At 30.7% G+C, this 19536-nt stretch overlaps 1 protein-coding gene and 1 long non-coding RNA gene across 7 annotated transcripts; both read right to left on the reverse strand.

The window, feature by feature from the left end:
* Positions 1 to 1574: 1574 nt before the first annotated feature.
* Positions 1575 to 6818, reverse strand: LOC123906700 (sodium transporter HKT1-like). 2 transcript variants are annotated; one of them, XM_045956673.1, is made up of 3 exons: positions 5633 to 6818; positions 3088 to 3303; positions 1575 to 1938 (listed from the first exon to the last, which is right to left on the reverse strand). In XM_045956673.1, the coding sequence occupies exons 1-3, from the start codon at positions 6745 to 6747 to the stop codon at positions 1935 to 1937; spliced, it is 1335 nt and encodes a 444-aa protein (XP_045812629.1). In that variant the 5' UTR covers positions 6748 to 6818; the 3' UTR covers positions 1575 to 1934. The 2 variants fall into 2 exon arrangements, with proteins under 2 accessions (XP_045812629.1, XP_045812628.1); XM_045956672.1 differs by having other exon boundaries at positions 1575 to 2033.
* A 7730-nt stretch (positions 6819 to 14548) lies between these two features.
* On the reverse strand, positions 14549 to 18149 carry LOC123906701. Of its 5 annotated transcripts, XR_006808973.1 has the most exons (5): positions 18122 to 18149; positions 17642 to 17739; positions 17214 to 17257; positions 15805 to 16392; positions 14549 to 14777 (listed from the first exon to the last, which is right to left on the reverse strand). It is a non-coding gene; the product is annotated as an uncharacterized LOC123906701 (long non-coding RNA). The 5 variants fall into 5 exon arrangements; XR_006808974.1 differs by lacking the exon at positions 18122 to 18149 and having other exon boundaries at positions 15805 to 15924; positions 17642 to 17932; XR_006808970.1 differs by lacking the exon at positions 18122 to 18149 and having other exon boundaries at positions 17642 to 17932.
* Between the last annotated feature and the right edge of the window lie 1387 nt (positions 18150 to 19536).

Raw genomic sequence — 19536 nt, forward strand, 5'->3', positions numbered from 1 at the left:
TGAATCTTTGCACATTGAATCAGGTTTCAATTGCCTTGAACAGCTACATCCTGTTGAGTACCCTACGTTCCCATAAGCACTGCATATCATTTCATCACAATCTTAGTCTTTCTCAGAAGTTGAGCTGCTCCATTTTGAGATTGGGCAGTGGATCCGCTCACGTCCAATGCACGAACAGGTAAAGTGAGTCTTTCAAATGGTAAATATTCATTGCTTGATTGCGGTGTGATCTTAATTCACGTGTACGACCGCATCAGAAGCCGCATTAGACGTTTTCGGCAATGTTGTTCAAATTTTCTCACCAAAAAATAAAATTTATGAACTTCAAATCATAATTTGTGTCAAATCTAATGAAAAATCTTAATTTTAATGATCTCTCAACTGTGAATTTTAAGAACATTCTGATTAGTGTTTATGGAATAGATTAAGACTATACAATGGTGGATAAATAGTGTAGTTACATAGTAGTTTCATTATATATAGCTTGTGAAATTTTTAAATGATTTCAAGCCGCAACAGCCGCATTGCGCGCTGCAGCATCCGCAATGAACGCATTCACAACATCCGTGACCGCAACCGCAATTTAAAACCTTGGTATGGTTAGTCATTCTTTCGGGTCATATCCAATGTAAGACTCTCAACAATAGGTATTAACATTGTAAACTTGTATATAGATAAAAGTATCGATATTTCTAACTAGAGACTTAACTGTCCTCTTCTGTAATGTTCTGTTCTTGGTTGAAAGCATGCTTCACATAAACTTCTTCATTTCCCACATAGGTATGCGTTAGGCGGCTTTGATGGACGCACATGGCTTTCAAGTCTTTTGCCTTTGATGATGATACACTTTGTATTAGTCTCACATTCATATTTTATATATGCACACAGGTTGAGAATTATAAGGAAGGTAAAGAATGGAAGGAAGTTTATACATCACCAAATTTGAGGAGGTGTCAAATGGCAGCTATTGCCTGCAGTCATTAACGACATCTTATTGACTGAAATTAATAAAGTGTGGAAAAATCTGTCTGTCATATATCAAAACTGTCAATATATACACCATACCTTGCATACTTTTGGTATCAAAATCCCTAAACTTTTGCCTATCAAATATCCTTAATTATTGCCTATAACAACTTGATCAAAAACATACTATAAATATCAAATGTGTATAATGACAATAAGTACATTTAATAACATATATTTGGTTTCCTATTAGAAATTGTAATTAGTGGTGTAAAATTTGCGAGAAAACGGCCTGTTTACACTATCTGATCATAAAAAGATGGCCAAATATATTCAGAGGTCCTACGTTTTGTGTCTGTAACAGATAAGTCCTTTAACTTTTAAATTTATTGCATTGTTACCCTTCAAATCCATTACAAAAACACTGAAGTAACTTAGTGAGGCGGTAATGTACATTGCGTTTTGGCTTCCAAATAATAAGAAGCCGCTTTTAGTGCAAGTTAATGGTCATGTTAGCACTTTTGTAACAGAAGTTAGAACTTTGGAAATATAACAGTTCAATAAATTAAAAATTTAAATACTTATTTGTTAGCTATAAAACTTAAAAATCCTTAAATGTATGACGCTTAAAAAGATTGAAAACTGAACCACAGATATACATTATTCGATCTACATATGGCCCATGATGTTATATATGCATCATGCATGTGGCTTGTGTCACAACCTTAATTAGGTCTAAAACTACATTATTATATCACACATGCATGCAGCTCTGCTTTTGAGCACAAAATATACTAATTATTAATTAATAATTAATTACACACATATATATATATATATATATGCTAGCTAGCTTGATAATATTATGCTAGGACAGGTGCCAGGCTTTGCCTCCATTCATATTGAATTTCTTGAGCCTCCCAAAGAACATTATCAAGATAAGTATAAACTTTCCTTGTGTACTCCACCTACCTGAAAATCCAATCCATGAATCTTTGCACATTGAATCAGGTTTCAATTGCCTTGAACAGCTATATCCTGTTGAGAACCCTACGTTCCCATAACCACTGCATATCATTTCATCACAATCTTATTCATTAATACCTTGCATATTAAGTCTAGTTTCAAAATGTTGACCTTTACCATTTTTAACAAAATAGTGGATTTTATAAATAAAAATTTAGAATAATATGGTGTTATACTAAAAATGGTATGCTCATGTAACTTTTTTTAGGTCCATACTTAGAAAGAAAGCACCCAAATTCTTAATGTATTTGTGTAGTGACCAACCTTTTTGAAAGAATTAATCTCAACAACATTGATTAATTAAGAGTCCTACTTTAGATGAGATAAAGTCTGAACATGATCGAGTTTACAAGTAGAAATAATTTTCACCTTATAAATCAGTTTTATATGGTTGAGTTAACTCAACCTAAATTCTAAGATGGTATAATTTCACCTTATAAGTCAGTTTTATATGACCTAAATTCTAAGATGATATCAGATTTTGAAAGAATTAATATACAATAGTAGAAATGTAAAATAATAACTCTCAACAACATCGATTAATTAAGAGTCCTACTTTAGATGAGATAAAGTCTGAACATGATCAAGTTTACAAGTAGAAATAATTTTCACCTTAATTATAAGTCAGTTTTATATGGTTGAGTTAACTCAACCTAAATTCTAAGATGATATTAGAATCTATCCAAAATTTGTCGTTCCTTCTGCTATCAGATTTTCGCTTTTGAGCCAATCAGGTCATGCTTATGATTAGGATGTTCAACTCTAGGCATGAGTAGAGGTGCTAAGAGTCGCTTATTGGAAGAGATGTGGCCGAAATGAGTTTATAAGTGAGAGACAATCCTCATTTTACAAATTAATTTTGTAAGGTTGAGTTATGTCAAACCCAAATTTTAAGACGCTTACTCCTCAAATTAGTCGTGTCGATGTCGGACAGCGTCACCGACACTTATGATCACACTTAGTTATGTCAATTTTTTCAAATTATTACCAGTGTCAGGGTCCGGTGTTCGTATATGTGTTTGTGGTTCATAATTAATGATATCTCAAAAATAAATATTGTAGCACAAAAGATAATTAGAGAGAAAGTTGGCTTGCCTGATGACTTCTAGTGTGATATTCAAGACATTGAAGTTGAGGGGATCCTCTTTTAAGCTTTGTCTCTCAGTGATGCAAATGAGAATAATGAAAATAACCAAGTAAGATAGTTGAGAGAAGACAAGACACTCCACTAAGCTTTTTTGTTCTGATCTCTTCACATCAATACTCTTGTGGTCCCTTACAGGTAAAAATGTTGTGTATGGTGGGAGATACCTGTTAATTGTAACCAAATTTCAAACTCAGTAGTGATACTGATACCCCATAAAAGTAGAATATATAAAAAGTTTAGTTTATTTTTAACAGATGTACTCATTGAATTGATTTGATTTGATTCGAGTTTTATCTAGAAAGTGTTTGTTTGATCAAACAAAGTTGCATTATCAAACTTTTTTTTTTTTATATAAAGAAATTCCATAATTCGTATAATTGCTTTTACACACATATATCAGAATTTGTCTTGTTGATGGAGTCGTCAAATCTATGATTATATTCTAGTTCCATCCTCCATGTAAGTGGGAAAACAGAATTTATGCAAAGCAAATTTGTTTCATGATCATTGTAAAAATAAATTTGAAGGTTTTTTGTATAATGTCCACAAGTAACTAAATATTTTACCATGTACAAGTTTGATTTATTTCATTAGAACAATATGTCACTTCACATATTATCACATTTTATCCGGTAGTAATACGGTGGAAATGTCCCAATGAGCATAGTTTCATTGGTGGGAACATTGCAAGACCGGAGTTTGAACTTGTGATACTCCCACCAGACTACTTGACAAAAAAAGAAGAAGGTGGTAACAAATTTGTGAACATATAGGAAAATTGCATGTAATATGTAGGACTAGTGTTCGAACACTGTTACGACTATTTATTCATCTTAACATGTACAATTTTAAACATTAGATTATTAGAGAAAAACGGTGAATAGTGAAAGACTAGTCACAATTATTTCTACATAGAATTTGCCAAAATAGGAAATATATATTATATATACATGTACAATAAAATGTTTCTGTCCAATTTTGAATTAGCAAGGTCTTTTAACTTAGTTAAAAAAAAAAAAACAGAACATGTAGCTAGCTAGGTAGATGACAAATTTATCGAAATTATTGGCGAAAGAAGATTGATGTACGTAATTAAACAATTAAGTGGAAAACCTAAGCATATGTGAGAAAGAATTAATTGCGTTTAAGCACACAATGGATGCCTACTAAGAAATCAGTTATACATCTTGTCATGAAATTATAGAAGAAGAAATTATATATACATCTATATGGTAAACATCGATTAGTGCTACCGAACATATGAAAAAACCACCATGTTTTGTCGCCATCATGCCATGCTAGTTCAAATTCTATTTCTTGAAAGTTCCAAAACAAAATAAAATAAACATATGGTATGATATTATTTTGGCTAAACTGGACAATGGATTTCTTAACTTATTTATTGGTTTTATATTGGTCATTTAACTAATTAATATTACAAATTAATTCATTAACTTTAATTTTGTTTGTCATACTAGTCATTTGCGTTAGTTTTTCTAAAAGAAACTTTAACTTTGTTTACGTGGCTACTAATGTGACCACATAACACACTGAAATGAGTGGTTTGTTGAGAAAAAAAAAAACCCGTCAATAATCATTTTGTACGAGAACACTTATCTTTACCAAGTTGAAATGACTAATATGACAAACAAAATGAAAGTTAAGGACTAATTTGTAACGTTAATTAGTTAAGGGACCAATATGAAACCAATAAATAAGGTAAGGGACCGATTATCTAATTTAGTTTTTTATTTTTTAGTCAATAATTTTCAAGACGATTGTAAAATGGATTTTAATCAATAATTTTCTGGTTTTAGTGATCCACACACTACTCATATTATAGGCAACACTCTTTTTTGTCATAGCTAAGAACCATTGACTTTTCTAAGTTTTGTTTTTTAATTCCTTCAACCTCAAACGACAGGCCAATAAGGGCGTTTGAACTATTCTCTCACCTTTGTGCACATATAACATTCACCAAGCATTGTTGGTGTGTTAAGTTTATGAGGGGGGACTAAAATCATGAGAAGATCTTTACATTAGACTAATAAGAAAAATATAAATTATTTGGATGTCAAATTTTTTTACCAAAAACTTTAAGGTGTGAGCGCCGGATTTTCCCACTTCTTTGATTTTTAACATGTATATTTTGTTTTTTTTTAAAAAGAAGCTAAATTAGCCCTCCTAAATTGGCACTAGAGAGAATCGAACCTGAGACCTTAAGGAGGAGCACGCTCTCAGGTTTCAAGTCAATATCACTAGACCAACCCAAGTGGGTTTAACATGTATATTTTGATTAAATGTGAGAAAGTTTACTCACACTTTCAACAGCTTCTCCCTCAAGTATGAGTTTATTCATCTAGTATACTTTCACTCAAGAAAAAGCTTTTGTCACCTACACTTGACAATAATGTAGTGGAAGCCGAGCCTCCAAATAGTCGGAGCCGGCCTTGAAAATAATGTAGCGTTAAGAAACGAAAAAGAGAAACTTACATCATGACGACGAAGATCACCAATATGGCTGACGAGATAGTAGAGAGATCGAAAACAGATTCACCAGTATGTCTAGCGTTTGTAACTTGAAACAAAGACGCAACCACTTTCTCATAGAGATTAAGACCCTCCATAATCTTTGAATTCCACTCCATGGAACAGAACAATACAAATTGAATCACATTGAAACCAAATACCGTAACAACAAGAAGCCAACAATGAATACTAGAGAGCAAATGGTCATAACCCATTTCCTTTGAATTCTTCAACAAGTAAGAGAATTCTTCTCTTTTAGTAACACTTTTCAAAACCTTTATGAAAAGCCTTAAACATGGTGGGTAAAGGGTATTACCTAAAAGTATATGTGGAAGAATAAGAAGTAGAAGTCCTGAATTCTTCTTGAAAACTATCATGTTCTCATTTGTTGGTACATATCCACAACTTGCAAATGTGGAAACTATAGTAAATAAAGAAAATGTTTCTATCTTGATACCTTTGTTTTTTAGTACATTTTTAGCACTTGGTATATTGGCTATGTACAAAGTGACCAAACTAAAACCAAAAAAATGAACCAACATAAGGTAACCCAAAACTACATAACTTAAATACCTAAGAGAATTATACTTAATTTTGTCTTTATTGTTATTATCACTTTGTGTTTGGTTTTCTGATTGAGGCATAGAAACTAAACCAAGTTCAATTTGACTAATCTTAATTGGAGGATAATTATTATTATTATTATTATTATTAATACTACTACATTCATTTTTGAGACAGTGATTTTTTTGTGTGAAACTGAAGAACCTATCAAGAAAAAGTTGAAGCATGGAAGTAAAAACTTCACCACCGACGAACATAAGAAAGGTAAGAAGAATGAGCTGAAAATTAGAGAAAACTTCCATTTCTATTGATGTCATGCTAGAAACAGTGGAGGCAGAAACAGAAGTGTAAAAAAGATCTAAGTCATTGGGTCTAAAAGAAGATCTTGGATTTGAAAGCTTGAGACCCAAGTAACCAAATAGAGAAAGGATAATGAAATAACAAAGTTGAATGAAAAAATTGTTGAATTTGAAGGATATAGAACGAGCATTGAAGTTGAATTGTGAGTTCTTCATGGTAATTAATGTTGTGTTTAATTTGAAGAACTTGTTTGGTTTGGTTTGAACTTATGTCAAGTGAGAAGGCATTTATAAATAAACCAAAGTACTAATAGGAAAGTAATATTGGTATATATTATGCACATTTACTTCATGTCAAAATATAAGACAAAAAAAGTTTAGGTCCACTTTTAATCATGTGATTGGGAGACTTAAAATAAATTATCAAAATTGTTTTCAATATGAAAAACTAAATCTAGTAAAACAGTCTTAAAATTTGTACGGTTTATTTTTTCAAAATATAACAAATCTATTACTATAATATATTAAAATCGATTACTACCAAAGTTCATAAATTATTCTTATTGCTTTTAACCACGTTGCAAGTTTTATATCCTTCACTGTAATTTCACTGTAAAAAAATTATATAGAAAAAATATAAGATAAATAAAAAAAAAACAAATATATAGAAAAAATATAAGATAAATACAAAAAAAAATGACATAGTTAAAATTAGAAACAAAACAAATTATATATACAAAAAAAAAAAAAAACAGAACAATCTATATGCATAAAAATAGGAAAAAAAAACAATAAAAAAAACTATAGAAAGTTTAGTAAATAAAAAAATTATAGAAAGAATATAAAAAAATAAGAAGAAACCACGTAAAAATAAGAATATAGAAATAATTAATAAAAAAAATACTTTATAAAAAAAATATAAACAATATTTTTCATCAGGAAAAGAAAAGAAACATAAACAATATTACTATCTTAGATTTTAACAAAGTTAAGTAGTATCAAACTTAGTACTTAATAAACTACCCTAAATATTCATAATAAAATTTATAACTTTTTATTAAAAATATACACGGGACCATTATTTATCACTGAAACATAAAATATTGAATAAATAAATTTACAAGAAAAAACACAATAATTCAACTTATTATATTTTAACAATATTATATAATAATTTTTTAAATATTTAATTATAAATGAATTTTCTACCTTAATATAATGACAAACTTATATATAAAATAAAAGTCAATGGACCCGTGTCCACGGGTCTTTAAACTAGTTATTTTTTTAATATAATATTTTTACTAAAATGTCCCGAAAACAATAGATATAAAAACTATACATATATATATTTGTCTAAATTTAAACTAACATATATAGTGCTTTTTTTTTACTTATATATGAAGTCATAAGTGGGTATTTTTCATATTTGAGAAACTAAAAATAAGAAAATATGTGAGAAAAATTAGGGGATCTATGAATTGAACCAAGGGTGGAAATTATAGACTAAAATTGTACAATTGTATACTTAAGAGACTAAAAATATAACAGAACTAAGAATAAGAGAAAAGTGAGATTTATAGGGAATATATATTCTTTTCTACTCTTTTTTTTTTTGTGATACACATAAAAGGGAAGGGATCTTTCAATTTTTTTTTCTGTCAACTTTTCTAATACAGTCTTTAATCTCAATTCTGTTAGGAATTCCACATCGAGTATTCCAAAGTGCTCAATGTAGTACTTAAGCCATGAGGCTCTCTCACTTATTGGACTAGTCTTAACGATTGGTGCTTTCATTGAGAGTTGGGTCACGAAAAGAGCTACCTATAGATCGGATTAATGTGTTCCACTGAATACTGATAGGTGAATGAAGCCGCCGAAAAAAAAAGAACTACCATCAAGTGCCGATATACTGAAACAGAGTCACACAACTTTTTTTCCATTTTTTAAATGACAAAAGTCTCTTTTTTATTTTTCAAGGTTCTAAATCTAAAACATTACTTCAAAAAATGTTTCACTTGAGAGGATCTTAATGTTATATCTATAGTCTTATCATAAACGTTGAAATTAAGGATTGTTTATTTCTTCCACTTTAGATGCATTTATTGGACATCTATAGTTAGTTTTATACCGTGAATTGTCGTTTGCATATGGTGTATCTTTTTTACAAATAAATTTAGTTTTATTATACCATGTTTTTGTCCTTGCATGAGAAACTTTAAAGGCTTCACTGTGAAGCCCTGATACTCTAAAAATGGTGAAGTATCGTGTCTGATACGTAATCGATATCGATACTCGTCTGATATTTTCCGATACACGGATTGTAGAAATATCGGAAATTAATATTATTTTAAAAAAATTAACCGATCACTACAACAAAACTGCTTTTTAGCGTCGGCCTAAATGAGATGTTAAATGGCCAAAAACGGACGCTACGTAGTTCTTAGCGTCTACTTAGCGTCTGTGTCGTGATAGACGCTTAAATGCTTGAAGCTAGACAGTTGCGTCCAGTAGACGCTATTTAGCATCTATCATGTTAGACGCCAAGGGGACACTACTAACATGTACATAAGGCAGACGCTACTAGCATCGACTTGTGATAGACGCTACAGATATATATTTGCATTATAAAACGTCACTGGTAGAGTCCACTTTGGCAGACTCTAACTGTAGAGTCTGCCCTTGATGGATGTTATATATTAATTTTTGAATTACATAGCGTCTGCTAAAAGCTGACGTTTTTGTTTTTTTTTTTTTAAAATATATATATATTCATCAATTCTTAACATAAACATCTATTTCTCATATATATAGAATCTCAACAAAAAGGTCTACATCCATTTAAATTCATCGATTCTTAACATGACCATCTATTTCTCATATATAACCATATATATAGAATGTCAGCAAAAAGGTCTACATCATACGCGTCGGATACTTCTCCGATACGCGTATCGGAAAAGTATCGGGCAATTAATGCTCTTTGATGATGGAAACGTAGGAAATGAAATTGATACAATTCGTGTTTCCTCTTAAGTATTGAAGGTTAGAGTGTGATGTTACCAACTATGTCTTTTTTGGGTAGTACTTTTTTTTTATAAGCAAATTGTTAGTATATTATATTGTTATCTTAGTTTTTCTCTTTGCCAGGACAAGGACTTGAACCATGGATCATCAACTCCTTAACCCATAGTTCAACTAGCTTAACTAGTTGAGCTACTCATCCCACCCTCTTTTTGGGTAGTACTTAACTTAAGATATATAATTGTCACTTGTTTGCTAAATTTGAGTGTTAATTTTTTTATCATTATCGATTTTAGTTATGTTTATATATTGTGCATTCATATATATTTAATTTTAAATTTAATTTTTAAATAACGTATCCCGGCCATTTCGTATCGGGAATTTTGAAAAAAAATTTGTATCGCCGTATCGGTGTCGTATCGTATCGGTATCGTGTCACGTATCGGGGCTTCATAACTTCGGACCTTAATTTTTCCCAATCTTGTCTTAATCGTGGTAAATTTTATTAAATTAAGATATTGAAACATCCTTCCTCCATTCTTTTTTAAGTGTTTTTTTTATACCAGTGATGGTGGCTTTGCAAGTGCAAAGAATCGCAACCAAGTAATAATGTGATAAGTTATCGTTCTTCACGGGGATTGTACCAAAATTACTAGTTTCGCTTAGGAATTTAGATAGTTTTGCATTCGCTTTATTGTTTAGAGAGAGTTATGCGGGTAAAAGAAAATTGCAGGAAAATAAATTACTGAAAAATAAAGTAAAGGTGTGTGTGTGTCCACGTGGGGTGGTTAAGTGTTTTCGAATCCCTCTCTTACTCCTGCTTGGTGGTTAATTATTCCCTTGTTCCCCTCTATCTGGATTAGTCTTATAAAATAGGTTCAGAAGCACTCGTTCCCTATTTTTATTACAAACTGGTCAGAGCCTAGTTTAGGTTGCCTTACTCTGCTTAAATATCCTCGCCCCAGTCGGTTCAACTTTTCCGTTAAAACTTAGGTATCCTTACCCCTCAATGTGTCGCAAGCTGTCATGTGTGCCTCAAACTAGTCCTAACTCTGACTTCAGGTAGAATTTATCGTTTTTTACTAAGCTTCAAACCTATACTAAGACCTCATATACTGAACTTAATGGTCCACGTGGGGTGGTTATGTACCCGCCAATTATATTTTTTCTCGACGATTTTAAACCCCAAATGTCCCAAATTGATTTTGGACAGTTTAACTAAAGTGTACTCAAGTATGCAAGAAAGTGAATAAGAAAAGTCAAGTAATAAAAACGAGGGGCAAATGATGATTATATATTCTCTTTCAATTTCAAAAGGATCTAAACGTGGAATTAAAGACATGGCATATCTTGATTCGTATTCTCCAACCACCTTAGTTATTTGTACGTACGTGGCTCTGTCTCAACCAATAGCATGAATATGTCAAACAATTTTCTGTTTTTTCAGGTAAGATCAAATTCATTTTCTTCTCACCATATAAAGAAAGATAATAACTGGCGGAACATTTGTAATTTTCTATCAAGAAAAAAGAACATTATTACATTATAGTAGAAGTCTAGTGAATTTAGCTCAGTTGATAGAGATATTATATTATATATACAGAGGTTCGGGTTCGAACTCCGGTCATTTCGTTTATCCACATTTAAGGATGGAATTTCTAGCCACTAGGTTACTGGACACAATGTTTTAAAAACCGGACTGCACATCGAACCGGTGAGGGTACTGGTTTACTGGTTCATTGGTCGAACCACTGAGTCACTGGTCGAACCGCATGACAAACCGGATTAAATCGGTGGAATGAACCGGTCTCTAGATAGTTATTGAATCGGTCACTATATAGTTAAAAAATATCATTTTTACTTTTTTTTCTTAGATCTTTCATTGTTACTTAGGGGGTGTATTCAATTGAGATTTCAATGAATTTTAAAAGACTTTTTTATGATTAAAAAGTCTTGTGGTATTTAATCAAAACTTTTATAAAAGTTAAATAAATCTTGTGGTATTCAATTAAGACAATTAAATACACCCCCCTTAGGCCCCGTTTAGCCCTACTTATTTTCTATTTTTCTACTTCTTTACTTTATTTCTATAATTATTTTAAGGAGAAATAAGGCCAAATACAATTTTATACTTCTCTATTCCTTTTAAAGAGAAGTAGAAAAGTACAAAATAAGTAGGTCAAACAGAGCGTATTATTATTAAAAAGACACACTTTGATAGATACTAAATAAAATAAAACTACGTCTACCAAAAACAATAAAAATAAAATAAAACTACATTTTTTTTATCAAAAAGTTTACTACATCCTGTCAACAAAAACTCATGTTAGTTTCTTTTCCACACTAGCAAGCCGCCGTATTCCTCTTTCTCTCCTCTCTCCCTTCTGAGTTCTCATGGCATGTGACAACATCAACATCATTCTTTCACCTTCTTTGTCTTGATCTTCTTTTGTCATTTTCTCTTGTTAATGTGTGCTAAAGACATGTATGAGATTACCAAAACTATTTTATCATCTTGTTTTTCTTATTTTCTCTTTCAACTTCTTTATCTTCTTCTCCAATTCCAGTGTAGTGTCTTTATTTAGAGAAAAATTGATGCATCTTATAACTACTAGTTTTTTCTATTTTTTTTAATTATTAATAAAAACAAAACGATATCTTGAACCCAAAAAAAAAACAACAAAACGACGTCATTTTGGGCGAAAAAAACGGGTGTAATCAAACTGTCGGTTTAGGGAAACCGCTGGTTCACCGGTTTCTCCGGTTTTTTCCGGTTCCAACTGGTCCAACTACATGGCCGATCCAATATATGAACCAGACCGGACAGGCTCCGGTTCCCAGTCCGACCGGTCGGTCCAGTTTTTAAACACTTACTGGACAATAAAAAATTTGAGGGCTCGTTTGGTGCGCAGGATAGGATAATGACAAGATATGATATAAAACAGAATAAGAATAGGATAAGATATAAGGAGGATAACAGTTATCCTATAATGTGTTTGGTGCACACAGGATAACAAACATGATAACTATCATATCATGTTTTCAATACATATTCTCTCATTTTATAACATACTTAAATGATAAAATTACCCTTGCAAAACAATTTTATTTTTATAAATTAATTTGTAATACTTTAAATTTTATAAATAAGTAATCAAATAACTTTATATAATTTTAAATAAACATCATGAGAAAATAAACAAGTTAAATTTTTTATATGAATCATAATCAAATAAATAACTCAATTATATATGTTAGATAAGCTAAATAAATATATGATATATCTCATATGTAATAATAAAATTACCATTGCAAAATAATTATATTTAATTTGTTATAAAACTAGTTAGTACCCGTGCGTCGCACGGAATTTAGAGATGATAAAAAAAAAAGTTACACATATTTGAATTAATGCAACAAATCAAAAAATTTGATTATGACCATACACACAAAATACATCTAACGATCAACGTCGGTTGGTTATACCGTTCATGAGTGTGCCATTATATCTACAAAATTCATATCACACAAAATTTTAAAATAATACAAAATGTAATACATAATCTAAATTAGTGCAACAAAAAAAAATCCACATTAAATAACACAGATGACCAAAGTTTTATAATTAAGTGAGTTAATAAAGCAACTCAATATGAAATAAATAAAAAATCTAAATAATCAATTGAAATGAAAAACACAACTATCAGTAGGCGCATAAATTTTATAAAATTTAATCCATATTATTTGAATAATATATATTTTGGACTGGGCCAAGAGCTCATTCGCAAAATGGACCGGGTTACCGGATCTATATTTGACAAAGCACGCAATACAATTGACACATTCTAATTACAGACAATTACCATCCGGAAGGGATATGTACATTGTCGCACTGCCATCAGACAACATTTGTCACAATTACAGGGGGCAGGATAATATTTTAGGTCTTAAAACCCTAATTTTCTTATATAAAGACTGACAAAAGGCTATTTCAAGTATACAATATCTAGCCCTAAAAATATTTCTCACCTCAAGAAAATACAACATATAAAAAAAGTAGTTCAAAGTCCCTAACACACACGACAGCAAATAAATGTGAATTGACATAAAATGAATTAAAAATGTAAAAGTAGAGGAAAAACCAACATAAATAAAAAAAAAAAGAAAAGAATTGAGTTAATCGTTAGTTGGTCCAGTGGTGTTTGACACTGGATTTGATAGGGAAGACCACTGTTCAGTCCCTCGCAACTGCGATCGGGAGGGGGTTGAAACCGCTTAATGCCAGAACAGATCCCGAACCAGATTAGACGGTCCAATAGGCCAGATATTGGTGGTGAAAAAAAATGTGAAGACATCCCTTAATATCCGAAAATCTAGTCACTGTAGGTCTGCTAAGCCTATGGAAACTCGACCAAAAATTCAAGAAAACTTAGACACACGACCATTAAAAAAAAACACATTGGTTCTATTTCATTTGTCATTCTTATCATGAGACCAATTCATGTGCTGACAACTTGAAATAAGGGATGTGATGGTGGTCGTGATTTGATTATTTATGAGCAAGTTCCTGCTCAAATTAGGCCTTTTTTTTTGCTGATATTGTTGGAGTTGTCACTCCTCACTTGATTAATATGTTATTTTCTTATTCGGGCTTTAGCCCTCTTTTAATAAAAAAAAGTAACATAAAGAAAAATACAAAAAACTTTAAACGAAAATTAATACAAAATACATTAAATGGTATTTCATTACAATTTAGTAGCTTATACGTATATGGTTGACAAACTTTTGGATACACAACATTGATTGTAAAAGTTTGTGATCGATCACTATCATATGTTATTAATATCTTTAAATCAGCTCGAGTTTTAACACGGGAAACGATAAAATAGGCTTAGGAAGATTCAAACCAAGGATAGAAAACATAATAAGAAAAAAATTTAAATCATAGTTTTCGTAAAGCTCTAAAATACATAACTTTTGTCTAACTCCAAATTCAAAATTAAAGTCATTGCACAATAATCTCTTCAAACATAGAGTCAACATATTAAATTAATATGTTGTTTTAAATGTATGATAGCATATATATATTCATTAAACGATCCTCCATATACTATGCATCAATTTACCATTCTATTCCTTTTTCTTCTCCTTATCCCTCAAGGTTCTCATCATATATGCATCAGTGTCTATCTTCTCAAAAAGCTTACATACTATAGGTGCACCTGTAATAAAAGAAGTAAGTCAAAGCCATTATATGAAAGTTGTGAAAGTAAAGTAACAAAATGCAACATGTTTCATCCAAGCACCAGTTTTGGTGTAATAGCTCCCAAACTTCCAACATAGTTTTCTTAACTAATTCAAAATCTTATATATAATGGCAATAAAAACCATAGTTCATGTGCAGAAAATGTAACATAATCAGAGCTAATATAGTGAAAGTAAACTCAACCCATTGTTGTAAGCCCTACACCCATTGGGTCATGCTGAAGGGCATCTGCATGATGCTACAGGGTTTGTAATGTAACAATCCTAGATTCATCAAGATGGAAAACCAATTCTGATTGAACACACATCACATACAAATAACTATATTTAATCAAATGACAAAATAATGTTTCTTAGTTTTCCCTCCTCAATTTAGCTTCAGAACATTTAAACTGGAGATAATATGAAGAGAAAATGCTCTACTGCATTTAGTTAAGTATTTAAATGTACTTTGGTAAACAAAAAGTCAACGTAAATCTAACTTAATCCAACAAACCATGACATTGAAACAAAATTAAGATCCTATACACTTTTAGTCCCACCTGGCCTAACATATTCATTCTCGTATCAAACCTGAAAGTCCATTGTTTGAGAAAATTTCAACAAAAAAAAAAGATCTCATTGTCTTTAATGTATTTCCGATCAAAAGTAGTAGACTAATAGAACTACTTTTCACGTATAAAGGGCTCAAATTCTCAATTAGTTAGAACTACCATTGATTGAGAACATGGTTTGTTGAGAATAGTCACAGCCTTGAGCAAAAAGTGAAGTTAAAGATTTACAATTTCAAATTTATGAAGCAGCTAAAATCATACATGAATATAAGCATTGAAAACCATTTACCTCATTAATATTAATATCTGCCGTAACCATATGAAAACTTCTTGTGACAGTCTTTGTCAACTCAAACATTAGTAAAAGAAAGTGAATATAAAATAACAATAGTAAAAGAAAGAAAGTAAATGACCTCACAACGATCCTCACCATTTGATCATAACCTTCTACTTCCAATTCTTCATTGAAACTTGATAGGAACCAATTACATTATGCACTCATAGTTTGACTTATGCTCCCTTCATCCTCTTTAATTAATCTCCCCTTCAACTATTTATGATAGCAATATTAAAATTTCATGACAGTAACCACTCAGCTAATGTTAATCTCCATGGTAACAGTCATGAAAGTAGCACTCTGAGACAAAAGTAACGTGCAGACAACATGTACAAAACCAGTAGAAAGAATGTAGAAAGTTATAATGCTTGATCTAACTAATGATAAGCATGAGATGAACCAAATCTGAGTACAACTCCAAATTAAGACATCAGAAAATGTTGAACCTCGCAAAAGTTTTAGAAACAAAATGAGGTTTACAAATTTACAAAGTAAAAGGAAACATTAAATTAGGGACAATGAGTCTGAAATTTTGCAAGTTTCAGTTCAATACTTATACAATTGAATCCAAATTTCAAAATACACAAACATGATAATGACTAATAATTAAAGGAATTGTATCTTGGGAAAAAGATAAATGAATATGTTAGTCTTTGTAATTCAATGTGGTTTTCATTTCACCTGGAAAAAAGATAATGAATAGCTAGTCATTGTAAACTTATGGAGCTGATTCAAAATGAGACTATGGCTTCAACACATCTAATCTAACCCCAAGCATGGAGTTAAAGCAGACAAACCATTCAAATATTATAAACTATCATTCAAGCAGATTCAAACATATGATTGAAATTAGAAAATCAGTCATATAATCAGTCATTCAAAGTCCACAATTCATGCAAAGGGAAAATAGTAACTAAAGATTATATTCATGAATGTCGTAATATCTTGAAAAATGCAAGTGCGAATTCATACTATTCAATTAAAAATTAATATTCGATGTCAACTTTAAGAGCATAAGTCAGTCTAATATATTTCCAAAAAATTTAAACATGATTTACACTCCAATTTTCAAAAACCAAAGGAAAAAAAGGATGTAAAAGCAACTACATGTGGGAAAAAACAACAGAAAAACAGTTATTGGAATGAACAACTTTGGTCAATCAACCTACACCATATTTATACTACATTTTGTTTGGGGGACTCTAATAGATTTAAACCAATAAGTCATTGTGTATCTATTTTTCAAGTTTCCATTCTAATCCAGTGAATGATCAGAGATAGAAAGAGTACATTTTCACAAACATGTTAAGTTCCTTTCTTAACTTCACATTTGGATACATTGAAATTTAAGTTCCAAAGAGAGAGAGAGAGAGAGAGAGAGAGAGAGAGAGAGAGAGAGCATCAAGTCTACATATTAGGAAAAATTCAAATGCAAGAAGATCCAAATTTTGTTATAAAAAGCAGCAACCATTTTATTTAACCTTTAAAATTACAGGTCTAACCTGTTGTTTGTTGTTCAATGCGGATCACCACTTACCTTCCAAATCTGGAATAAACAACACAACAGAAAACCATCAAAACCCAGCTCATATGATCATTAATCATATAGATAGCATTTAAGAAATAATTCAGTTTGCAAAAGTCAACAAAATATTTTTGAATTAAACCCTTTTGCAAAAGTGAAACTTAGAAAACGGGAAAAAGGAATGATGGACACAGTGAAAGTCATTAACATATAAAACCAAGAAGACATTAACATATAAACAAAAATTGAAAAAAATCAGTAGGATAAAAAAATGTATATAACTCTCTTACCACTTCCACTATCAAATGATCAAAATATCCAAATTAATTAATAAATAAAAACTGAACCTAATTGAAATTTAGAGGAAAAATGAACCTGAAAACTGAATATAATTGGAAAAAATACCAGATATTCAAAGAAAGAAGCCTTGGACTCCAACAGTTGTTAAGCTCCTCCAAGTTATGCATATAGAAGGTGTACCACTGAATTAAATCCATGTACACCTTTCATAATCAAAAGACCTAAAGTGTTAGGGAACATATAGGTTGTAGAGAAAGAAAGAAAAAACCATATATTGATCAACCTAATATTCGTAGGAAAAAGGCCAAGTAAAATTACTCCATATCAATTATGAATATATGAAAGCACAAAAAATAAGACCACAAAGCCATCAATTTTTCATATTGAGAGATTTCTTCAAATACTTTGAGTGCTCACTTTCACAATAAAAAAAAATCAAAAGAAATTCTAAGGCAGAATAATATAATTAACAACTTAAAATATTAACCTTAACACAACAATCACAAAAACAACATCTATAACTTGTTAACAACAAAAAGGTTTACCCCTAAAATATCTAATTTTTCCAAATTGGATAACCACTACCGGTAATGAATCAGGTGCACCCTTAAGAACACCCTTAAGCAAATGAATCAGGTGCCTCTGGACAGTAGCATGAATCTTGCAACCCTGATAAACAATTTTATTTAAGTAGATAAGCATAATTACATTACATATAAATTAAAAAAATGACTTAATTAAGCTATTGTACCTTCTCATCGATAACCACCATTTCAAATGAATTATCCTGGCCAGGTATTAGATTGAACTTGACAATCCACAAACGCATCACGCAAACCTTCAAACACCATGGAAATTTGCCGACACGAAGATCGCTTATTTTGCTATAAGCATTGGCCACACAAAGATTAGTTTTTGTATCAGTTTGGTACTGACCAGAAAATAATCAATAAACCAGACTGGAAATATAGAAAGCAATAAACCTTAAAATGCATTCATTGGAAGAAACATCAGACCTGTTCTTGTCTAATTTAGAGAAAGAATTGTTACACACCAGCCATGTTCTTCACTAATTAACAACTTTGGAAGAAACACACATTAAACATGTAAATCCACATATAAACAGGGGTTTTCCAGACAAAAAATTAGGAATTAATAAAACCTAAATTCACAAATTAAGTAAATGTAATTCAAGAATAATGAACATTGAAGCATTGACATACTTGTGAAAAGATAAAGAAAAAGACGAACCTTCAAAAACCATGGCAATTTCCCAACACGACCATGGCTTAAATTGCTATAAGCATCAACCATTGGGCCGATTAGCAAACAACCTAACGCAATATAAAATAACCCCAGATTTCGTTTTTCCGATAGCTTTTGAGGTCCTTATATACCACATACATGAGGTTATGTAAAGTTTAACGACAACAATCTACATGTTAATTTACAGATCTGAAAAGCATCCAGAAAAAAAGGGAAATTTGCATACCGAAAATCTGGAAAGCAAAGTAACGATACTGACATTTGAGGTTCAGAGCGAATATCACGGTGACACGCGAGCAAGAGCAGACAGCAATTCGGTTCAGCAAGGGACAGAAACGCGAACCACCAAAAATTAGGTATCAACAGCGTAAAGTGGAGATATCCCCTTCGTGAAGAGTATAGATTTAAATTAATATCACTTTTTTGCAATTTTTTAATAATTATTTTACTTTAAAATATTGTAATTTTAGTAGTATTTTGATTTTTTTAGATTATATAAATTACAAAATTACCCTTACGAGAAATTTTTTATATATTTAAAAATTAATTATTTTATTTTAAATTTAATATCAAATTATTTTATTATTTATATTTTTTATTATTTAATATTTAATTATTTATATTTTATTATTATTTATATTTATTAATTGTATTTTTTTATTTTATATTTTATTAAAAAAATATTATTAATAAATTATTTTCTTATCCTATCCTGCTGGTAACCCAGCTCAATT

This window comes from Trifolium pratense, linkage group LG2, assembly GCF_020283565.1.
Source record: "Trifolium pratense cultivar HEN17-A07 linkage group LG2, ARS_RC_1.1, whole genome shotgun sequence".
NCBI classification, from domain to species: Eukaryota; Viridiplantae; Streptophyta; class Magnoliopsida; order Fabales; family Fabaceae; genus Trifolium; species Trifolium pratense.